At 39.7% G+C, this 23,804-nt stretch overlaps 1 protein-coding gene across 3 annotated transcripts; it reads left to right on the top strand.

The window, feature by feature from the left end:
* Positions 1 to 614: 614 nt before the first annotated feature.
* Positions 615 to 22,411, top strand: RADX (RPA1 related single stranded DNA binding protein, X-linked). 3 transcript variants are annotated; one of them, XM_032702209.1, is made up of 16 exons: positions 615 to 1,116; positions 1,210 to 1,314; positions 2,642 to 2,784; positions 3,899 to 4,091; positions 6,576 to 6,684; positions 6,817 to 6,908; positions 7,004 to 7,126; positions 8,251 to 8,358; positions 9,331 to 9,498; positions 9,911 to 10,071; positions 10,542 to 10,750; positions 11,860 to 11,928; positions 16,700 to 16,779; positions 17,364 to 17,657; positions 18,843 to 19,025; positions 19,885 to 22,411. In XM_032702209.1, the coding sequence occupies exons 1-16, from the start codon at positions 630 to 632 to the stop codon at positions 20,028 to 20,030; spliced, it is 2,670 nt and encodes an 889-aa protein (XP_032558100.1). In that variant the 5' UTR covers positions 615 to 629; the 3' UTR covers positions 20,031 to 22,411. The 3 variants fall into 3 exon arrangements, with proteins under 3 accessions (XP_032558100.1, XP_032558099.1, XP_032558098.1); XM_032702208.1 differs by having other exon boundaries at positions 615 to 1,118; positions 1,203 to 1,314; XM_032702207.1 differs by having other exon boundaries at positions 615 to 1,314.
* Positions 22,412 to 23,804: the final 1,393 nt, after the last annotated feature.

The raw sequence follows: 23,804 nt of genomic DNA, 5'->3' as shown, positions 1-23,804 counted from the left end.
TGTAACTATGTAAAAGGTAAATACAATCTCAGGAGCTAGCACGAGACTCTTCCGTTCCAACTAGGAACACGCTCGGATGGTGAGGTAGAAGCTATGACGAGTATCGTGCATCCACTTAAACGGAATCGGGAACAGGTGCAGCAGGAAGTCCCTAAGGGACGCTGGGACCAAGGCGCTGCCCAGGAGGACGCCAGGCCCGGCCCCCCTGTCCTACCAACGGGGAGCGGGGGGTCCCCGGCAGCCCCGAGCTCCCGGGCACCGCCACAAGGCACACACCAGGGCGGGCAGCGGGCCAGCACCGGAGCAGCCGCGGCCCCCAGACCACCGGGGAAACGCCCGCCGGGTACCGGGAGCCCCCTCACGCCCTTCTCCCGCTGATACCCGGCCGCTCATCGCCGACCCCTTCCCCGGGCCTCCACTTCGTCCCTGCACCCGAGCGCAGCCGCTCTCCCTCTCCTGTTCCTATTCCCGTTTCCGTTCCCACTCCCGTCCCGGTGTCGCTCCCGTCCCGCTCCCCCTCCCCAGCCCGGGCCCCGCCCCCGCCGTTGACGGCCGTTGGCGGTTTGAAGGGCGCGCGCGCACAGCGGCCCCGCCCCGCGCGCCATGGCGGCGGCGCCCCGGCTCGGCCTATGACAGCAGGAACCCACCACTGCGGCCGTCGCCGTCTCTGCCGCCCCCCACCGCCGCCCCGGCAGCGCCCCGGGCCGCGGCTCTCGCCTTGCAGCGGCCGCCAGGACGCTGTCATGCAGGACCCTACCCCGGAGCGCGCCGAGGAGAGCCGGGCGGCGGCGGAGGGCGGCGGGGCCTCCTGGCTGCAGAAGGTGTTCGAGGAGGTGCGGGGCTCCTCGCAGCTGAGCGTGGCGCCCGCGGAGCCGCCGGCGGTGACGGTGGTGGCGGTGGAGCGGTACCTGGCGCAGGCCCCTCCGCCCCCGGCCGCCCCCCCGGCCCCTCAGTACTGGTACGACGTGACGCTCGCGGACGGCGCGCGCCGGCAGCGCTGCCACCTCGCGCCGCGCCTCAACGGGCTCGTGCAGCGCGCGCGCCTGCGGGCGGGCGCGCGCCTGCGTCTCACGCGCTGCTCGTACCGCTACGACGAGAAGCGGCTGAACCGCGGGTTCCTCTGCCTGGAGGGGCTGGAGCGGGCGGGGGGGCCGGGAGACCCCGCCGCCACCGCGGGCACCCCGCCCGACCGCACCCGCCCGCTCCAGCCCCTCCGCGGCGAGAACAGGCACTACCTGCCGCTCTGGAACAACGAGGATCCCTATGGAGACGTGTGGATGCCCGACAGACCCCCGGCGCAGGTGGATGTGGACGGTAAGAGGGGAGAAGGCGGGAGGTGCCCTCTCCTGGGGAACCCACAGCGAGGAGGCGGCGCGGAGGTTTGCGATGGGCAGCGGAGCTGGGGAGGGGTCCGGAGCTCTTGTCCTTTGAGGAGGTGAGGGTGTTTAGCCTGGAGAAGAGGAGGCTCAAGGGAGACTTTACTGCTCTCTACAACTCCCTGACAGGAGGTTGTAGCCAGGTGGGAGTCGGGCTCTTGTCCCAGACAATAGGGCAAAGGGACATAGTCTTAAGGGGAGGTTCAGGTCGGACGTTAGGGAAAATTTGTTCACAGGAAGGGTGATGAGACATTGGAGTGGGCTGCCCAGGGAGGTAGCGGAGTCACCGTCCCTGGAGGTGTTTAAGGAAAGACTGGACGTGGCACTTAGTGCCATGATGTAGTTGACACGGTGGTGTTGGGTCATAGGTTGGACTCAATGATCCGAGAGGTCTTTTCCCACCTAATTGATTCTGTGATGGCTTGTGCAGCAGGGCCGAGATCCCTGGCAAACTGTGCCACCTGTATCACAGTTCACTTGCTCATGTAACATTTGGTAGCAGGGAAAGACTTCCCTGTGAGGGTGGTGGGGCACTGGCACAAGTTGCCCAGAGTTGCCAAGTTGTGGATACCCCATCCCTGGGAGCGTTCAAAACCAGGTTGGACTGGACTTGGAGCAACCTGCTCTAGTGGAAGGTGTCCCAGGCCATGGCTGGGAGATGATACCTTGCAGTCTAACCCATTCTGTGACTCTGTGTTACTTTGAGAGGTTTTTTTTTTAAACTCTGTGAAACACTGACTGATAACCCGTAGCTGTGGTGCTTGTGCCCAGTCTTCTGAGGTGTCAAAAACAACCAGTCCAGTAGTAGTCTCATGTCTGGTCTGCGGGACAGGGTGCTCAGATCCAGCAGCCGGCGCCCAAAATGTGCTCAGTATTGAGGGGCTTGGGCCATTCCATGAAGCCTGGTGAGGAGGGAGGTACAAGCAGGACTTCTGCACAAGTGTGTGGTGCCTGCGTTGGCTAAATCCTGTTTTTTGTAGTAGCTCTTCTGGTCATGTGGCAACACTTTTGTGTCATTTTAAATATATCATCACTCTCTTTCAATTAAAAATAGAAAGCAAAACTATGCTGTGTGCAGATAGCTCATAACAGGATTTAATGGTGCATGGCATCAACAAATGAGCCTTTTTTCATGTTAGAAACATTATGAAAATACATATGACATCCTGGTCTGAAAACTTTACTCCTGAAAACTTGAATGTTCAGTCATGAATGCTCTTTTCTGATCCTTTCCCCCCACTTCTCCTCCCCCTCCTTGACCTTAGTGTCCAAGCTGACTAATCTTGGTCATCTGGAAATGACGTGGAGAAGCAGAGTGCGCTTCCATCCTCTCCTTGTGAGAATCCTGCACAAATCCAGACTAAGGTACTACGGGAAACCAGAGAAAGCAATGGATATGCCTTATCAGGTAAAGAGGCATAAATACGTAGGTTAACACTCAAACAAATAGGTGTAGGATATTTGAAAATAATTTTTCCCATGTAACAAGTTCATAAAGTTAAGATTTATGTTGTAGCTATTTTATATTGAAAAATGCAAAAAAATTTGCTGCCTTGAAAAAATGCTGAGCCCTTTAGAGTAGGAAATGCTGCATTTAGTGGTCATATGTACAAACTGGTGGATGTGTTTCAGTTAGTATAGGTCAGTTGAGCTTTTTGTGAAGAAATACAGATATTTGGAGGTTTTAATAGTTGACTAGCCTTAATGTTTCTGTTCTTTATGCTTTGGAAGTTGGAGTGTCTTGTCAAAAAAAAAAAGACAATATATTTTAGCAACTTTCAAGTAACTTCCAGATAGATTATTTTATTGTAAAATTCTTAATTACTTTCCTAATATATTTTAGTTGAGGTTTTCTTTTTAGTGGATTGCTATGTTGTAAGATCATTCTAAGACTGTTTAAAAATCTTTTTTACTGCTCAGTGATCTACTCAGTTATGGATTCAGTGTTTGCCCAGTTTGAAAAAAAAAATGTAGCAAACTTTGTAGTGAGAAAAACTGCAGTGATAACATAGTGGTTTGCAAAGTACATTGTTCTCTGCGTTATTTTTTTTGTTGGGAAGTCAAACTTGCATAGTTTTTTGATCAGGAACGTTTAGTGAATGTCCCTGTAACTTCTCAGCTTCCAAAATATGTTTTTCCTTCATGGATACTTGGAAATGTTGCTCTAAATGCAGCATTCTCTGCGATAAAGAAGAATCTTTTCCGTGCTGTTTCTTGTGGTTGGGATTTCCCCGACCTCCTCCAAAAGCCACAGAGTGAAAATGGTGTCATCCTACCATTACTGAGCACTGGGAGGGGAACAGTTTGGGCTGAGGTAATTGGGGAGGAATTCTTTGCGGAAAGTGGGGATTTTTTCCACTCTAGTATTCAATACAAGTTCTGGAACATACTCTGTATCCATTGTCATCATCAGAGAAATTGTTCACGAGTCAAATAGCTGGTTCATTACCCAAAATAAACACATACCAGGATGATGATAAATAAAAAATGAATAAATATTATCTCTTTTTTTTTTCCCCTAGGCTTATTTTGAAGTTGCTGATGGTTCAGGCATGACATCAATGGTTTTGTGGAGTTCACTGTGTCCTGAGTGGTATAACAGCATGAAGGTTGGCACAGTCCTTCTCCTTGAACAGTATGCAATCAAAGACAGTTACCCGTTTAAAACACAGCCAACACCCGGGGATTCACAGATGAAGAGATTTGCTACAATTGGTTAAGTATTACAGAAACCTATTTTGGCTGTGGAAAGGTAGTTCTTCATAGAGATAAAATAGAAAATTTTCAATTGCTGAGACTAATGGATAAGGTATAATTGCACCTCTGAAAGGTGTGTTAACATCCAGGTTCTTATTGTTCCCTGTTTATATTTGGATCACGTCTACAAAGTTTATTGCCACAATTAGTTAAAACATTTATTTTAAAAATAAATAAAAGTCTCTGATATCAGCAAGTGGCATTATAAACACAAGTCTCTGGTACTGAATTTTAATCTGATTCTACTTCCTGATTAATAATACACATATTATTTGTGCACTGCTCACACCTTCTTCCAGGCCATTGAAGCACATTGTCACCTGATCTGACTTTTAGATTTTAGTGTCTATTCCCAAGGCCTAGAGCAACTGCACAGCTCCACTGAATAAAAAGTTGCATTGATGACTGCTGTGTGCTGAAAGAGCATCACCATGGGAGTGTGTGTATGAAAAATGCTCCTTGGCTATGAAAAAAGCATTTTCTTACTTGCAGCTGTTTAGTGTGGCAGATACTCAAAGGAGCTACACTACAGAAATACAAGTACTGCAATATAACAGTAATGGCCTTTTCAAGCTGGATTTGGTCAGCTTTGGTATTTTTTATCTCCTACTTCACTGAACATGAATTCCTTCCCTTTTTGTGCTTTTATACTCAGAACAAAATGACAGCCAGCACTCAGAAAATTCAAATAACTTCCTTGAACCAAGCGAATATGCATGTTAGTGAAGGATGATGTATGTATAACCTATTAACCATGACAGTTTCCTAATGCACTTGCTACAGTGCACAAAAATAAACAATATTTTCACTGCTAGATGCAGTGTATTCTCTGCCTGATGTATGTTTGCATTAAAACAAGATCTTAATGTTTGAAGAATTTGTGATGAGTTGGCAGAAACGTTTAGCCAAGAATGGAAGTTTGTCAGGGAAGGTGATGACAGTTTGTGTTCAGATCAAGTGAAACTTAATACCTCACTAAGTATCTCTGTATATGCCCAATATGGGGCAATATTTCAGGTTTCAGTTACACTGAATTGCTTAAGTTTTCTTGTTACCTTTTTCAAAATTTATTTCCAATTTATCATTTCATCAAATCCCAACTATCCAGTGTTTCCTAACGACCATTCACCCGTAAACATTGTGCAATGTACCTGGAGAGTTAACAAGTCCACAAGGGAAAGGGCTTTTCACACTAAGAGTGCTTGCAAGGCAGTGTGCTGCTGCAATCCCTACCCTGCTCTGGAGTGAGTTCTGCATTGTGTGCCTCTCTTTGCAGCTGCAGCATTGTGTGCCTCTCTTTGCAGCTGCAGCATTGTGTGACATGCAGAGAGGTGCTGTTTCAGGACCTAAAACTTTTGGAGCTTAAATAGTTAGTACCACCACCTTGAATTCCTCTGCCAGGCAATGTTTACATTTCACAGATCACTGCATTTGTGTGGCACTGATAAAAGCCTGATCTTATCTCCTGACTCATCCCAGGGTGTAGTCCTGTGTTGAGTATATGACTTTCATCTAATCTCAGAATTAGGAAACAATTGATAAGTAGTGCATGAGAAAGTTTTGGGTTGCAGAATTTTCTCTGAGGTATTGTCTTAAAACACCATATTCAAATCCACAATTGTCCTCCAAATATATTTCTATAAAGCAGCAGCCAAAAGAATATTCCTAAGTAGAGGGGCTGACTTCAAGTATAGCACCTTCCTAATTTTGCTCTACGAGGGTGAGGGGCCAGATACAGTTTTATAAACAACTATATACATTATTTATACTTATTTAATTACTTTTCTGGGTACATTATTTGAATAATCCCTTACCCAAACTCAAGCAACCAGAATAAATAAGACAGAGAGAATGGCTTCACCATCTAGAAAACACCAGGTGCTACTCTATGGTCTCATAACAAGAACAACAACAATAATAATAATAACCAACCCATAAAGAAACCAGGATAAAGTTTCTTAAGGATTCCAACTTTATCTCACTGTTTGCTAAATTATTAATCAATTCCTGTGACTTTAGGTTTTCATCAAAATAAAGTAAGGAATTCAGGTACAGAATTCAACAAAGCAATTTTATAATCGGAGTAATTTAAACTTTCCAATTTCCTACATGAGCTAACAAGTCCAATCCTGCCAGATATTTTAACAGCAGTTAATACCACAGTACTGATTAGATACAAAGTACTTTCTACACTAGCTCTATTGCCAAATGCCAGTAAGGTTTAAAATTGATGTGCAGACAATAAACTTAAAACAGAACTAGCAGATGAGGACTTCCATACCTGATGCCAGTTCAAGTAGTTATTAACATGATATAAATACACCATGGCCATGAAGGAAAACAGAAGGTCTTGTGTCTATTCTGTAGCACCTGTTGTTGTTATTGATGATGATGCTGATTTGTATTCATACCTTAAATGTTACCTTTTTTTTTCTTTGTCAGAAATTAGCCTTAATGATCGAAATCCTCCTACTAAAATAAGCATTATTCCAGAAGAAATGGTTAAGCCAGAATGGGGATTACCTGAAGTTAAATATCGCTTTATCACAAGGTAAACCAGAATTTTGTTGGTTATCAAGCTGGAACTTAAATTACACTGCATTACAGTGAATGTTAATTGGAAATGTTTTTTGCAAAGTTTCTGAGAAAGCTTACCCACATATTTCTTCTGTTTTGGTTTTAGGTCAGAACTGGATGCCTTACCGCACAATTATTCCTGTGATGTCATTGGTCTTGTGACATTTGTAGGAAGGGCTGAACGAGCCAGAAAAAGAGGTTTTTCTATAAAATATGATTTTCAGAATTTATCACATTATTTTTATATTTCTGAATAAATGCTTATGCATTTTTCTTAATATTTGTTTATACAGAACACTGTGAAGACTTCTGGCTCTATCGTTGGGCACATGCCATCGATGGCACCTCAGACCAACCATTCATACTGGAATTGTTTGCAACTTCTCAGCCAGATGTGTTTGAGCGTATTCACCCAAGTATTCATCTCTCTATAATACTTACTAATAATTACTTATGGTGTTTTTCTAGTTCGTTGCTAATTTCAAATTCTGAGCATAATTGCCACTGAATAAAAAAATGCCTCTGTTTGAGGTTAATCTCCTTAAACAGATAAAACTTAAAAATAAAAAATGGTTTAAATATTTGAAACCCTTATCATATTGCAGTGTCAGTTAGTGTGAACAATTAGATGGATAGGTGGGGTTCACCTGGTCTCATTAATTTCAGACAGAAACTTAAGTGAAGCACCTGGGGCAACATCTCCTACATCAGAGGCAATGAAAGACAGCAGCTGATCAAGTCTATTATTCCTTTTGTCCTATAAATATCTGGGTTTTTTTATAGACAGGAATTATTTAAGAGGATTGAATGAAGGGAGAGGTGAAAGTGGAAAAGCTTAATTTCTTTCAGCCAATTTCTTTGCTTTTTGTCCAAATAGCAGTAAACACCCAGCTGTGTTATTTATTGCATGTGAGCTAAGAATAATAGATTTCAAACTGGGGAATCCTTAATTAAGGATTTTAAAAGAGCTTTACATTTTCCTTCTTACCTTCTTTCTCTTCTCCTCCAAGCACTCATTCTTCCTTTAACGCTGGTTGGTTGCTGTCATGTGCATTTTTTATATCATATGATGCAGGACCAGCTGCACAACCCTGTTAAGATTATGGCTGCATTCATCTTGAGTGTTCTGGGGGAATGGCAAAGAATGACATTCCAGTGTTTAACTGAGATATTAACAAAAGAGTGAGTTTGTACTCTATTTAGAAGTTTTGCAGTGACATGTCATGATTTCCCGTGATTTTATGCTTTTTATCCTAAAGAAACAGAGCCATCTAATACTATTTGTTTCTTTGATATCCTGTCTGATGAAATGTCTTATTTTTAGTCCTAATATGTATGCTGAAATTAAATTGAATATTTAATTACATCTCCGTATTATAATTTATAACGGAGACTCGAAACATGCTGAAGCATTTGTAGGATCAAAAACTAAATTGTCTTGTTTAGACCACTTAATAAAATTAATACAGTGTGTGTCAGTCTTGACATTTTAAAATCAATGAACTATTGGGAAAAGAATGAAGGTGTTTCTTTCCTCCAGTGACATACTTGGTGTGCACACAGATGAGAGTAGTCCGGGACCTCACTGGGAATCCTTCCAGCACAATTTACCTCACGACTTCAAATGAAAGTCAGATATTCATTACAGGTAACTTAAACGAGTTCTGCTGGGGTAGTATGTGGTTCTCATCTTATTTCTTTGGAGTATCTTTCCTGGTTTTGTTAATCCAGCTCATTTCTTCAGTGTTCCTAACATATCAGTCACCCAGCCTGAGTCCTTCTGCTGGCAAGTAGGAATAGAGAAAAATATGTGCAAAAAAGAGTACCTGATCATACCCAATTCTGTACATGTGGTCTTTTCTAACAGGCTGGGTAGGGTGTTTTGTGCTTAGTTGGACTAGCAAACTAGTTGTTTTGTTCATAGATTTCTAATGATCTAATTTACTCCTAAATAAAGAGTTTGAGAAGTTCATTTTTTTACTTTGCTTTCCTTAAGTATAATTTGTGCTTAATTTCCAATTAAATACTTAAGCTTTCCCCCACTCTAGCTTTAGTTCATTTTATATCTGTATGGGTCCTAAATGAGGACTACAGCTGGAGATAGCAAACCACTGCATAAGGTCTGTTTTAATTAACAGGCTGGATGAAGCCCTGCCCAGATTACAGTTTACTTGATAAAACTGGTATTTAATCCGTACCTTACTTTTTAAACCAGCCAACAATGAATACATACTTTGCCAGTTACCTGTCAGTAACAGTCTTTGCTGAACCCTATAGAAAAGACCTACCTGCTCTTTCCTGCTAAAAAACCAATTTCTGATCATTTTATTGTTTTGTGTGCTACTGTGAGAAAGTATTCTAGTAGATTTTTTGCTAGTTGTTTTATTTCCTTCAGTTACTTCATATTTGTTTGACTTTCAGTGTCAAATGCAAATGTAGTTAAGGAATTCAGGATACTCGTTTTGATAACTGTTGACTAGTGCAAAGACAGCTTTTGTACTCTCTAGTCAAGATTTTCTTAATTTGTTTTTTCTGTGTAGTGTTCAGGGAAGTTTCAAGATAAGAACAGATAACAGTAACCTGCTTTGGTTTTGATACCTGATTATTTTTCTTTTAAAAGGGTGGCACAAGGGCCAGCCATACACTAAGGACACCAAAGTGAAAAACTTCATTCAATGGATGAAATCACAAAGTGAAGATGATCAAATAAAGAAAGCTGTCATTGGTGGCTATTACCCTTTTCCACGACCTCCAGATAACTTTTCAGATTATTGTAAAAGTAATAAAGGTATCATGCATCAAATGTCTGTAAAATTTGTGGCCTTTTTCAGTTCGGTCTTGCTCCAGGAAAAACTCCCTTACGTGACTAAATGTTTCACGGGTTAAATCCTCATCTTACAAAAAGTATCACAGCACTATTAGCTCAGGAGAACTGTAGAAGTTTACATGAGCTACAGATATGCCCAGAAGTTTTACTCTGAATATGCTGTTAACTCAGTATTAAAAATAGTTATTCTGGATGAAACAGTGAATTAGAAACTTCACCTGAAACATGAATTGTGATTTAAAATTCTTCAAAAACATAAGTTTAAATCAATTTAATATTTATTAACAAATTATTATTTTTTTTTTAACTTGCATTCAGAGATTTTGGTATTCTGTTTCTTCACAGTTTGTTTGTGGAAATTTCTTTTTTGCAGTTGAATCAGTTTTGAAGACCATAAGTGAAACAGGGAAAGAGATTGAGGACTTGCACTACAGAGAACACAAGCGCATTGCTGTTCAGGGAATAATTAGTGCCATAAGATACATCAGCTGTAGCAACACAGCTGAAGAAGTTTCAGGAGTGGAACTTGTTCAGGTACAGTGTGTGAGTTAATGCTATAGCACTTGAGTGGTTGGGATTGTAACTAGAATGGAGAATTTTGCGTTTGAGTTCAGAACTTAAATACATTGCCTCTTGATTAACTTAATTTGCTTTTTGAGAGCAAAATTTTAAAAAGCAGTGATTCAGTGCTTTTCTGAAAGTATTCTGGCAGTCCTTTGTAAAACCTGTAACTGTTTAGGCAGTGCTAGTTTGACTGGATAACCTAATGTAAAGTAGCATGTGGGAGAGGCAACTACTGCAACACTCTCACTGTCACTTCTGAGATAGAATTTATCTTATTAATATGATTTGAAGATAATTTTTGCTAGATAAAAGATGACTTTCAGAAAGTAGGGTAAATTGTTCTGTTCCTTTGAAAGTTACTTTGAAACTTGAAGATTTTTGAGTTGTGAGCAATAGCTTAAAGTGCACTGAAAATCTTAAACAATTAACTGTTGTTGCAGAAAGACACTTCTCAGTCTCTTGAAAGTTCTCCTGTTTCCAAAGAAGACTGTGTTGAGAGGGGAAAAAATACCAGCCTTCAAAATGAAGAAGTTAAGTCTTTTCTGGGTCCACATGGCTCTCCTGGGGAACAACATCAGCACCAAGCTCTGCTGTCAAAGGAGAGTTCAGTCAAGAGAAAGATACGCAGGTTAAATAGAGATGCAGAACAGTAAGCTCTCTCCATAAATACGTAGTGGATCTTCTAAAAAGTCTTTACAGAAATTAGTTCAGAGCCCAGGCCACAGCAATTATATAAGAAAGCTTTAAAAGCATACATAGTTTAATATTTAAAATTGCTACAAACTTTTACTGGCATCGAGCGATGACAATTATACTATTAATGCTAATGAGGGATTGATTAAAGCAGGTTTGCAGTGCTTTCTTCTGATTAATATTATACTACTTTGTTGTTAAGGTCACAGATTTGAAATAAAAGTTGTTAATACTTGAACCATATGTAGTTTAGTAACATAGCTGTGGAACAAACAGCAGTTGGTGGTGTGAGGAAATAAGATTTCTTCACTGAAAATGCAGAATTTCAAACATACCTTATTTTTTCATTGTGGGTAATAGGATGTAGCTGTAACTTGCTGTAAGAAGGGCAGGTAGATGCTGATCATGTTCTAACCTAAAGGCTCAAAATAACTTGTAGTACTATGGCTCTGCTTATACTGGGATTTCATCCAGTTGTATCCCATCTAGTCAGACATAGACAAAGGATATCAGTCCAGTGTAAGGAAATGGAATGAGACAATTTGTCTGACACAACTATATGAGATTCAGGAGTAAAATAACTGCTTGCATAAGATTGCCCTTTGTTGCAATGTTTGTGTAAAATCTAGTGTACCCATCCATACTTCCTATTGAAAGCCTGGTGTTATATTGACAGATGGAATGTTGCAAGAGTCAGGCCAGTCACATCTATTTTTTCTGCAGTGGATTTCTCATGTTGTAAAGGGTATATTTTTATTCTTGGCTTTTCACATCCCTAAGTCATAATGTGTGAAGAGATTGGGTATTCAGAATACGTTGAGGAAAAATGAGATGAAATAGTTGGGATTGAATCAAAATTTAGGATTAAGAAAACGCTAGTGAATAGAAGTTCCGTCTTGGCAGCGTTACAGCAAACTTGTTAGTGGATTCTGTTCTGTATGAAAAATTACAGCATTTGAGTGTCTTAGTTTAGTTCTGCCTGAAAGGAAAACTTGAATGTTCCTTGCTTTGTGTATTTCCATTTAAATAAATACTCTAAAATAATGGTAAATTTCCTACTTTAAGGGGAAGTACATCTGTTATTCCTGTATCATCTTGCCCCTATTTTACACGGTCTGCAAGAAGAAAATTTAGGTAAGTCATGTGAAGTTAATTATGTTGAATAATTGCAATATTGAAACAAAGATACTTGAAGTGAAAATTTTACAGGTCGGGAATCAGTGTGGAAGTGAAATGAAAGAACAGATCAGGGTAGAGTTTAATATTAATTTTCTCTTCAATCCTCTGCACTGATTCTACTTCAAATATATTGGACTATTGTGAAACATAATTTTGAGTGTGTCATTAAACATCTTTCTATATTGCTACTAGTGCTACTAAGGGAATATATAGTTACAGAGGTCCATCATAGTGTACTGTATGTAGTTTTTGTTTCAGAGGTATTACAGTTTAAGTGGGGAAGTCAGAGGTAGGAGGGAGGGATGCTTAATTAGCAAACAGTGAAAATGTAATAGCATTAATGGATTTGCTAGTGGTGGCTGAGCCATACATTATCCTTGATGCTACAGAGGGGTAAGTATAGTCCCTGAGAAGCCACTTAGTTCCTTCCATTCCCCAACACTCAGTTGTTACTGAACTCAGTTTGGATCCAGAGAAGGTGGAGTTTTTTGAAATCCAGGTAGGAATTTCAAATCCAAGCCCTGACAAGTCTAGAACCTATTGAAATAATCACAAATGTAAAATTATTAAGAAAACTGAATGAGTGTTTTTATTTTTTGCTAGTCTGGAGTAAAAAGTAACTTTTCTTTGTGTATTTTGTTTAAGGATCATAAATTCTTGTAATTTGTTCCAAACACAGTGTGGGCAACTTGAGTATTTGAACACTTTGGTGTCAGTCACTTAAGGTGTTATGTCTTTTGGCAGTGGTGATTTGGGTGTGTGTCATGAGTATGTTTACAGCTCAGTTGCCTTTTTAGTTTACTTTTTAGCATCTCTTCCTTCCCCCTAAAACAAAAGAATCATGGTGCTAGGGATAGAGCAACAATGCTAATGAGAGAGTTGATCAAAAGTTGTTGACCATTCTGCCAGTATTACCCCCCCTACAAAGCATGCCCCTTTCCTTGGGAACTGATTTGCAAAAGTTTCTCTGTGGAGTAAATTAGTCTCTTTTGAGCAACATGTGTCTGTTGTGTCCTGGTCCTCTTGGTAGAAACTGCATTTTGTAGGGGAAATGATTGCCTGTCTTTGAAGCTGGTTCATTTAAAACCATCACCTGGCTTTAGGATCCCATCTCTGCAGGTGGTGCAGGAGTTTGCAGGGACTTGTGGCACAAATCCATAGGAAAATCAGGAGGTTTTTCTTGACTGTGAAGAATCCTGTTTTCTTTTGCTTGCTGAGGAATGTTCCCATTTTTCTTGGGGGCGGAGGGTGGAAGAATGTTTTCTCCCCATTTCTTGTAGGTGAAGCAGAAAGTTAAGGCATGTTTACTTTGTTCTCTGCTTTTCTCAATCTGCTGCTCTCCTTGTTACCTGTGTGTCCTCTCTGTGCCATTAATGCTAGAACCCCAGCTAAAGGAGGAGAAAGTCTGTGTTGGATTATGGAAAGCTGTTTCACTCTATATAATTAAAAGGTAACTTGTGTATTTCTGTAACTAACTATGAAGTTGTGCTGAATTCTCCAAATTGCAAAAGAAAAATAGAAAGTTAGCTGACTTACCTTAAAATTGCATTGTTTTCTGTTCTGTTGCTTAGATGCAGCAGAATGTAAGCTCTCACTGAAATATTTTCATATGTTAATGAAATAACAACACTAGTTTTAATAAACTTCACACATTGCACAGAATATTCTGAGTTGGAAGGGACCCACAAGGATCATCAAGTTCAACAGTGGAGAGACCTTTTTAAGTACATATTCTAGCTTAGACTATTTAGCATCAAGGTTTTTTCTGTTTTGTTCTCAGCATGTGGTTGCATTTTTAATTTCTTTTTTAAGCAGTAAAAACTTATTTTGAGTTTTTTTTATTGACAGCCTCAGTTCCCGCATTTCTTTGGTAACTTACCTGATTATTAAGGGTTTCAGAAAGAACAAGGAAACTGGTTAATTTAATAGTTTTGCTAATATTTATAGCCTTTCTAGTAAAGATCTTCCACATAAAGGTACTTTTAAGCATTTAATATACCCGAAAGTAGTTTAATTTATAGTGAATGAAGTGATTGTGAATGGGAAAACATTGGGAATTTCAGAAAGGCTTATTTTTATGTGGAAGTGAAAAAAACCCCCAGTAGTTTTCATAGCATTTTAATGTTTGTAAGTTTAGCATGTTACTGTGGAGCTGCTGGTGCACTGCCTGCTCCCACTCCACACTGCTTGAAAGTAACTTGTTTGATTGATTCTGTCCTTGCAGTTTCACTTCTAAATGTTTATATAACCTAAACCCTTTTCTCCTTCCCCTCTGATGAGAGCTAAGGGATGGAAATTCTATAATATGGGGAAATTCAACTTGAAGTTTGCATGACTGAAAGTTTCCTAGACTGTGATGTTGAACCCTTTTTCACATAAATTAGAATTTTTCAGGGAGAAATTGGTAGGTACCAATAATCAGTTTGTGTAGACTTGTCAAGTTATCATAGAAGGCTGTTTGGTTTCTCTGTTACTTGCTGTGATAGATGTGTTTACCATAATGGTGGCAGGACAGTTAAGTTGACTTCCAACTAGTCTATAAAACAAGTTTTACCTGTCATATCAGTGAGTGAGGTGTTTTGTTTTTTTGAGTCACTTCAATTCCTTGCATTGCTTGAGCATAGCTTCAAGATCCAACTATTTTCTTTCTTAATTTTATCACAGTCCCAGTGCTTAAGGAAATATATGTGAAGCACGAGACTTGCTTATTTTCCCAGTATTTTCTATAAGTATTGATCTGCCATCTATTTTGATTGACATTATTTTCATTGACAATATTTCAAAGTATAATGACTGAAAAGGTGAATACCAGTGTCTAGAAATAGTGTATAATGGCCTTTTTTTTGCAAGTGGGCGTCTGTGAAAAGGTGGGCCTGCAGAATGCAGGCTGGGAACAGCAAATGTGGCATGGCACAAGTTCTCCTAAAGCTGGTGTGGGCAAAATAGGATGTGGGTGTACAACAGCCAAAGCGTATTGCAGTAAATGGAAAGGTTTGGGTTATATCAGGTGCCTTGCAGATGTACTGGCTGGCAAATAAGCAAATAAATTGTGTGTATAGACCTGTAGGTTTCCCTTACAAGCCTGGCTCAAGTTAGGCTGTACTCTCATCCAACACAAAGCAGTCCCGTAGGAATGACATGTCAGGCAGGTGGGAGAAATCATCCCAGCTACAGATCTGAGAAAGAAGTGGGGAAAAATCATGACAAGTTATTTTCATATTATTCAGAGGCTTTACTAGCTCTAAATCAGAGCCTGTCCACTTCCCAAACTAGACAATACTAAAAGGAGAAAACCATTTCCATAATATCCACCCGTCAGCAGTATGACTTGGTTTAATCCTCTGCTGTAATGAAGAGGGAAGCTGGCACATGTCTGACTTGACATACTGGTTTCTGAGCAAGCCTTTCCTAACACTGTGCTGGGGTTTCATGTCTGTTTTTGAGAAGTCCAGATCTCAAAAGTGAAAATTAATTTTGTGGGCAGTAATCGCATAGTTTGTGCTGCTTAAGTGAGGATTCTTCTGTGCCTAGAGTTGGAGATCACAAGAAGGTCACTTCAGTGATGATATCCATGATGATAGTGCATTTCATAAAATGTACTTTCGTACTCAAAACCCACAGTGTATTTCCTTTTATCTTTTCACTAGATATTTAGATAATTCTGTATGTTAAGAAACATTGACGTGAAGTTTTCAAGATACATTCTAGTATGAAATAAGAGAAATTGAAATAAACCCTGTAAATCTTTATGAAATACAGACTGTGCCACTAAACAGCATGTTCATCTTTGATTCCTTTTTTACTGTCTCTATATTGTCCCTGTGTATTTGCAGTTACAGTCTTTCATTAGTAACTAGTTTGGCAGTCTGGAATTTTAATGGTACCTTAACGAAGTCTTACCCGTGTTGCAGTTGTTTGTGATGCAAGATAATCGAGATAATCATTTTCCTAAGTTTGTTCAGATATCCTGGTGAGTTTTCATATTATAATAAGAAGAATGGATCAAAGAAGACAGGAATAAATGAGCCTAAGAGCTTATTTTACCATGTTTGGTTGCAGAGTATCTGATAAATTTTTCGCCTTCCTGATATCTTGTGTAATTCATTAGAGATTGGTAAAGAATAGTTTCTTACCATTAATTCAAAACATCACGGTTAAAGAAAGAAAAGAAAGTATAACAAAATCTAGTTTGCTTCATTGAACTGGTTTTTGTAACAGGGCAGTATATCCACAGGAAAGTATCACTTTGGATTCTGGAGTGATGACATGGCTCCATTCGTGCTTTCTTTTTGACTGCTGCTGGGTGATGGGGTGAAAGTGCAGCAGCACTTGATGCACCGTTTTTTTAGCATCAGGTCACCTGCGATGTTGAGCCGTGTCAAACGTGATATTTCCTTCAGGTGCCCGGGAGAGGGCAGCAGACACCGGGCTTTGAGTGTAAAATCGTTCCCCATCAGCTTCCCAAAGCTCGGGAATGCTGGGGAGGGCTTGTCCTGAGCTCTGCAAAGCCAATTTCCTGAGCTGAGCGGGTCTCATTGTGTCAAGCCGCTGTATTACAACTCTCATGATATGAAACCAGTACTAGTGCTCATTCATTCGAGCTTGTATCCTTTATCACTATAAATCTGTCAAGGTTTGAACTTTTGCCTGCATTGTGTTTGAGGTTAAACAGGTTTTAAAAATATATACATATATATGTATACACACTATAACTTTATTTTTTTAGGTTGGATGAATATCAGCATGGAGATGATGTGCAAGATAAAAATGGACAGGCTGTATCAGCCAGTTTGCAGTACTGCACAGGTACATGGCAAGTAGTTGTTATATTAACTTTAGACTAATACAAGATTTGAGGAGGAAATGGATGAAATGTGCAAGCCAGTAATAAGAATAATGTTTGATTTAAGATTTTTTAAAGTTGATGTTAACTTTTTCTTTCTTTCTCTGCAATTGAAAAATAAACTCATGTTTCATGCAGTTAGTTTCTTGGTATCTGTTTTTGGTAGAAGAAAGAAGAACAGTTTGCAGTCTGGGCTGTAAGATAATCTCTTTTCCGATGTAAATAGTTCTATGATTCACTTGTACCCATTTTAAACCTGTTTTTATGGTTTCTGGCTGTTCATTGAATGAGTTGAGTGCTCTCCAGAAACAAACCATGATGATGCTCTTCATGTAGTGAAATAAGTATTTTTACTACAAGTCTGGCCTTTAAGGTTACCCATTTACTGACATTCCCACTCTAGTTTAATTCCTTGTGTTGTGTTTCCAGCATTCTTCCAGGTCTTCATAATTGAAATGTTCTAATGGAAATTATTTCTCACCTAGCAGAGAAGTGATACAATTATGTAAGCCTATAAGCAGCTAAATATTTTCTGTGCTTATAACAGACCGAGAAGGAATGAGTGATATACCTGAAACTGAAGAGACTAGAAGAACTTGTGATTCCTGGCAGAGTGACCTGTGGACACAAGTGAAAGACAAATTAATGAAATATCTGCATCACAGCAAAATTTTCCCTGAAAGTATCCCACGTAAATTTGATTATGTGTACAAAGACTTACTTATGCAACAGTACAACCTTCATGCAGCAGTGCACCAGCCAAAAGAAACCACAGCAGAGAAAAGTATCGATGAGTTTAAAAGTGCTAGTGGCCTTGGGTACTATGAAGTGACAGTTCTGGGTAAGTAACTTGTCCTGTAGAAAAGGTTAAGCAAAAGCAGTATATAAGTTTGTCAGAAACTGAATGGATTTCTCTAAATCAGTCAGTGGATTCTGAGTATAAAAATTGCTGATGTTTTACATTTTTGTTAGAGTCCTCATTTAGGGTAAGTTTTTTACTAGAAAGCTGTAATTCTCATTAGAAATACCTTTCAGTGAAGTTACTGAATATTTTGTTTCTAGTATCACTTTTCATATAATTTCAGTTTTGTGTATAGGCTTCTGTTCGTCATTTTAAGAATGTGTGTAGCCCTTAAGCTATTGATTATTTCAGTTAGAAGTAGGTCCTGTTCAGTAGTTCGACCACTCTGACATAATCAGGTAGATTATTCAATTGCACTTGTCAGCCGACTTCCCTAATGGAGAGGTGTTCATCAGGAATGAGTCAGTGTTCTTTAAGGGAAAAGAACAACCATAAATGCTTCTTTTCAGCTTTGTTGAGCTGGTTCTTGTGTTGCTCTTAAAGTGCCTCCCTTCCAGGGTGAAAAAAGGAAGGGCTGTATTTTAGCCATACTCATTAACTGCCCTCTGCTGCTTCTGGCTAACAGGAAGTATCTGTTTATTCATCTTTAGTTGTTAAAATATAAATAGGCAAGTCGATGTGTATCTGTTTGCTACCATTATTGTAGGTTATTAATTTGTTTGATTTTGTCTTTCCATTAAAAGGAGAGGGAAATTGCCTTGCTTAACATTGCTTGTGTTAAGTTCCCATAATTTAAAAGTTTCCGTTATTTGCTAATGGAGATTTGCAGAGAAGGTGTTTGAATATTTACAGTCATTAGAATCCTGGGACTGACAATTTGATATTCAAGATGAAAGCAACTCTATACTGCACACTGCATAGATGTACTGGTTGTAAAATTAATTTCTCTGCCCTTGCAGGTTTAATATTTAGTGTTGGTTTAATATTTTCTGAGCTAACAGCATTGTTACCCTTAAACCATAGTGTGTTATAACCTCATATCAGTTTGAATGTGGTTGTGTATAATATAAACATATTTTAGATGTTAGTCATTAATAAATGGTCAAAGAACATGTAAATAAAAATCAGTGCAATGGTGTGTTTAAAAAAAAAGAAATGGTGCATGAAGTTGCTAATGGGCTGAACATGAAGTTTTCTGCTAACTGAAATATTTTTCTTCAACAGGTATAAACCACGATGTAGCAATAGATGTTGCATTTCTCCCACTGTTTTGTCCTGAAGATCCCCACTTATTTCAACTGGAAGAGATTCAAAATGACACATTATTGTCTTGTATGAGCTGCATCTCTGCACATCAGCAGAAGGCCACTAGCAGTGGAAGGCCTTGTGACATGTTTTCTCTTTCAGGTGAGACTGGCTTTTGCTGGCATTATTCATTTATCATTTCTTGTTTTATTTTTCAGTGCAAGAGGTAATTCTGTGTAGAAATCTCTGGTGTAGGTCAGACATTGCTCACCTCTTCAGGGAAAGAGACATGAATTCTATGTCACCACCTTTAGTAAATAGATGTAACTGAACTTTCAAAGCAGTTTTTACTGGAGCTGTTCTCATACTCTGAAGAGAGTATTTTAATACCCAATCCACAAACTCCTAAGTGAGCTAGATAGTGTTGGCAGTTATTTGTTCATGCACAGTTATACTGGTATAGATGGAAGTCAGTGTGTGCTTTGAAATAAAATGGAGTAACTGTCAATCATTTGTTGACTGTCAATCAGTCAGTTCATTTAAGTGATGACACTTTGAACAGCTCTTCTAACACAACCTACAGTTCCTATGTGCTGAAGTATTTGCCTGCTATTGAATTACTTCAGATTATGCTTCTAATTACTAGCACATCAGAACAAATATGATTAGCATTACTGATGTGTGTTATATTGCAAAATGCTAGATAAACATTGTGTTTTCCTGCATGGTTATATAGAATATACAGACCTGATTTTATTTAAATACATCATTACTTTTCCTTCAATAGCGCTATGAAATCTGAGATCACTGGTGGTTAAGCAATCCATATATCAGCTTTTTCATATCTAATTCTGATACTATCATTTCTAGTGACTGAATTTACTAATAAAATTTTTCACTGAAAGGAGGTTGAACATACATATATTACTGTATGGCAAACAGTATCAATTCAGTATACCTCTTTATTGTATATGCAGTGTACAGTAAATACCTTTTAAAAACACCCTTTCTTAACTTTTAGATGAAACTGTAAAAGCAGCAAAGGATCTCGATGGCAAACATGTTGTCTGCATCTTGGACATCTGTCACCTGGGTGATGACAAGGTGGAAGTCTTTCTGACCAAAATCTACGAGACAGAGGAACCAGGTGTGCTGGATCCAGTATAATTTAATAATTTATTTTTCAAATTTATATTGTTCAAAAGAAGGGAAATAAAATTTCTGTAACTTGAACGTGTACCCTGTACACATTGCACTTTTCTAGAACTAGCAGGCACAAATATAAAGTTATGATTCTTGGGGCAGTTGTAATGGTCATCCATGGAACTGGCAAGGACAATTGTTGCCTTTATTTTTCAGTCTTGAAACAATGGTGCCTTTAGTACCGTAATGCAAGAAACTACTTTGCTCTTTTTGCCTTAGCAAGGGCAGCTCCTGGTTTTTTTTTATATGTCTGCTTTTGTACATAGTGTTGGGTAGTGAGTATAGCACCCAAACACTTTTAACATGTTTTATTCATTAATAAAAAAGTAACGAGATATTCGTTAAAACAAATTTTTTTTTTACTGGAACTTGCTTCTAGCTTTCCAAGAGAAAAACTGTCTTTAAGGAGTGGTAAACATGGCAGTATGCACAGTTTGTCACACCACTTATAGCTGTATTCTGAGTACATGAAGGAGTTCAGCACCTGCAAGAAGCTGCTACTTCCACAAGAGCAAGAGACTCTGTAAAATTCTTTTTTGCCTGTGTACTGGGTAGCAGCTGACTCCTGCTGAGTTCAGAATCAAGTAGCACTTTTTCCTCCCATGTTAAACAGCCTCAGTTCTCATCCAGAACTGGAAATTATTCTCAAGCAGGAGTTTATTGGCAGTTGACTACTTGTCCATTTGAAATGCTGGTCTCATTCATTTCTTTAAGAAGAAATAATTGCATTATGGAGGCTTGCCAGTTCAATTGTACCATTATTGACCAAAGCCCACAGAGTTCATTTATAGGAACAGACATATTCTTTTGTGGAAAACTTCTAGGCATATTTTTGCAGCCTGTTGGTGATTGGGGATTATCTCTGTGAACCAGTAGCTTACTTGTCTGCCCTGACGACAGTGGACTTTGCCTTCAAGTCTGTGCCCTATCTTCAGTTAATGGTACTTTGAAGGAGACCCATAATTGATTTTATTATATATAAGTTCATAGGCAACTTCAAATTAAAAAAAAATGAAAAGGAAAAAAGTATTCTGTTTCTAGTATAGTTTACAGTTTAAAAATGTATTAAGGAGAATAAGGAGTAAAAATTAAATGTGACTATGTATTGTATGTATCTATTTTGTATGGACCCTTAGTATTAGCTCTAGAGCAATGTTTGTCAACTAATACCTTTCAGAGTACCCACAAAAGGCAAAATGAAGACATACCAACCCTAGAAGAGCAGGGTGTTGCTTGCAGTGTTATTTGTGTAATGGGGTTGCTGATGGGTATGTGAAGTTGAGAGACCATTGCTCTGGAGATGCACCAGCACTTCATGTTCCAAACTGAGCCAATGCTGACTGTGTCAGCCAGTGTTTTTTATTTAGATATACTTCAGGTCGAAGTCTAATTTTAATGAAACCATTATTTCCAAAGCAATTTGAAGTAATTATCCTTGTACAAAAGGACTGATGTGGCTAATGCTGTCACAGAGCCACCCTGTTGAGTTGTTCCAGCCACCTCCCCAGAAATGCAGCAAAGGCTGTTTGTGGCATTGCACTGCTTAGTACACCTGTAATACATAGCATTAATCATTTCACCCTGTATGTTAGGACTTCCTAACTCTAAAAGAATATCAGAACGGTGTGGAATATAGACAACATACTTAAAATGTTAAAGGATATAATTTTATTTTTCCACAAGTGTTGTTTGAAAAGCTGTGAAGGAGAGATGTTTACTCTTGCAGAATGGGGTGCCAAGGTTAGAAGCACAGGCTTTCTGTGTGTAGCTGGAGAATATCCAATGCCTGTAGGAGACTTTTAATTTTACTACTCTGGATCAATCCACAGAGGCACCATCTAAGTAACACTGAACTTAATCCCTCGAGTTCAGTTGAAGTGCTGCAGTGTTACTGTGTAGTTCCACTGTGCCTGTCTCCCTCCTCCCTGCCAAGCCAGCACTGTTGCACTGGAGCAAAGGTGCTCCCTGCAAAGAAAGCACCTGTTTTGCCATGTTAAGCCAAGATACGGACTCTTTACTCCTGAAAAATGTCACAGGAATTGCCTTTCTTGCTGCTGTGTATTGTCACTGCTGAGGGCGAAATACTATGGAATCACATTCCTTAACTGCAGAATTTGTACCTTACCAAAGAACCATACTCTAAAACCTTATATTTGCATTTTTCTTATGTTTCCAGCATTAATTGCAGAGGCAGGCAGACGGTGTGTAGCTAATGGTACTTTTGAGTGTATAATAGTTGCTAAGTCATAGATCATGTAAAGAAAGAGCGATTTTGAATTAATGGGATGTAGAACTAGTGCAACACTGAAAAGTAAAGAGTATAAATAAATTAATATATGTAAACATCTTGGATCGTTTCTTTCCATTTTCTTTTTGCGTCTTGAAAGTTGTTTCACTTTTCCAAGAATCTTCTCCACAGTCATGTGGAGAGGGCCGAGGTTCTGTCAAAATATGTGCCACCAATTGCAGCTTCTCATGGCTTTCAACACTGTGCTGCCTGACTTCTGCAGAAAAACAGGAAGAAGGTAGTGAACTATTTAGGAGTGACACTGAACCACCTTTGAGAGCACTCTGGGCAGGGGAAACTGCATGTTGGAAATGGGTTGAGGAGCACACTAGCAGGGCTCTGCCTCCCCTCAGCCCCACCCCGCACTTGTACCATATTTGGTAGAGAAATGAGGACAAAGGTAAAGCCTGGCCAGGCAGTTAACAATAGAACCTGTTCTTGTCTGTTGTAATCTGTGGTCACTATCTCGCTGAGAGCTGATGACTTGCATTTGCCCCAAGCCCTGCCCTTTCTCTGCCCTCCAGCCCTCACCCCACTGGGAATGGGGTGTTGAACGGAGGCTTGTGACATGGCTGAGGGCATGAAGGCAACAGGCTGAACCAAGTCTTGACTGACAGGGGATAAAACAGACTGGAAGACAGTCTTTGGATACCCTGCAGGCTAAAGGAAGACAAAGTGCAGGCTCAAGACCAGATAGGAAAGATCAGAACAAGCTCCAAGCAAATACATTCAAATAAACAGGCTGGAGAACAATCAGCTAAAGTGCTGCAAGTTACATCTTGCAGCATGTAACGATCTAAACACTTGATGCAACCTGAAATGTGGGCAGTTTTCTTTGAGGTCTGTAGAAAACAGGAGAAGTCTTTAAAAACTGAAGGACAAACATCATGTTGTCCTCAGAAATGAAGCATCCAAGGAATTATTGGTCCATTTGCCCAGCTTTTCTCCCTAGAGTAACTCTGGACCAAAGTAAACAGTTTTGGTTTTTAATCCCTTCCTTGGGTTTTTACCAACCATCAAGAACAGCTTGTACCAAACAAGTCCAGTTTCCCTTTAGGACAGACCTAACATATGAGGCAACATCCTTCTAATCAGCTTGAGGAAATACAAATTAATCACTGAGATGGGTATTGCAGCTATCTGAAAAAAAGAAGTCTTAAAGAGCACTTGACCACCCAGCAGGACAGCAAACGCTGCTGCTTTGCAGGAATGTGTCAGGTTAGCAGCTTTATTCAGCATTTTAAACAATTTGCTCACCTGAAAAACGACCCTCTGTGGATTATACCCAAGGAGGAATGATTACAAGGATGTTCAAAAACACAATTAGAGTATAAAAAATTGCACCAGTTTTCCAAATTGGCAGAGCAACACAAAAATACAATCCAATAAAATTGTCAAAAGCATTCCTCTTCGGCAGGAGAAAGCAATTTTGCAGTAAGGAGTAGCTGACA

The sequence above is a fragment of the Chiroxiphia lanceolata genome, chromosome 14 (assembly GCF_009829145.1).
Source record: "Chiroxiphia lanceolata isolate bChiLan1 chromosome 14, bChiLan1.pri, whole genome shotgun sequence".
In the NCBI taxonomy this organism is placed as follows: Eukaryota; Metazoa; Chordata; class Aves; order Passeriformes; family Pipridae; genus Chiroxiphia; species Chiroxiphia lanceolata.
The sequence above is the reverse complement of the archived record's forward strand: the minus strand, read 5'-3'. Positions and strand labels throughout refer to the sequence as shown.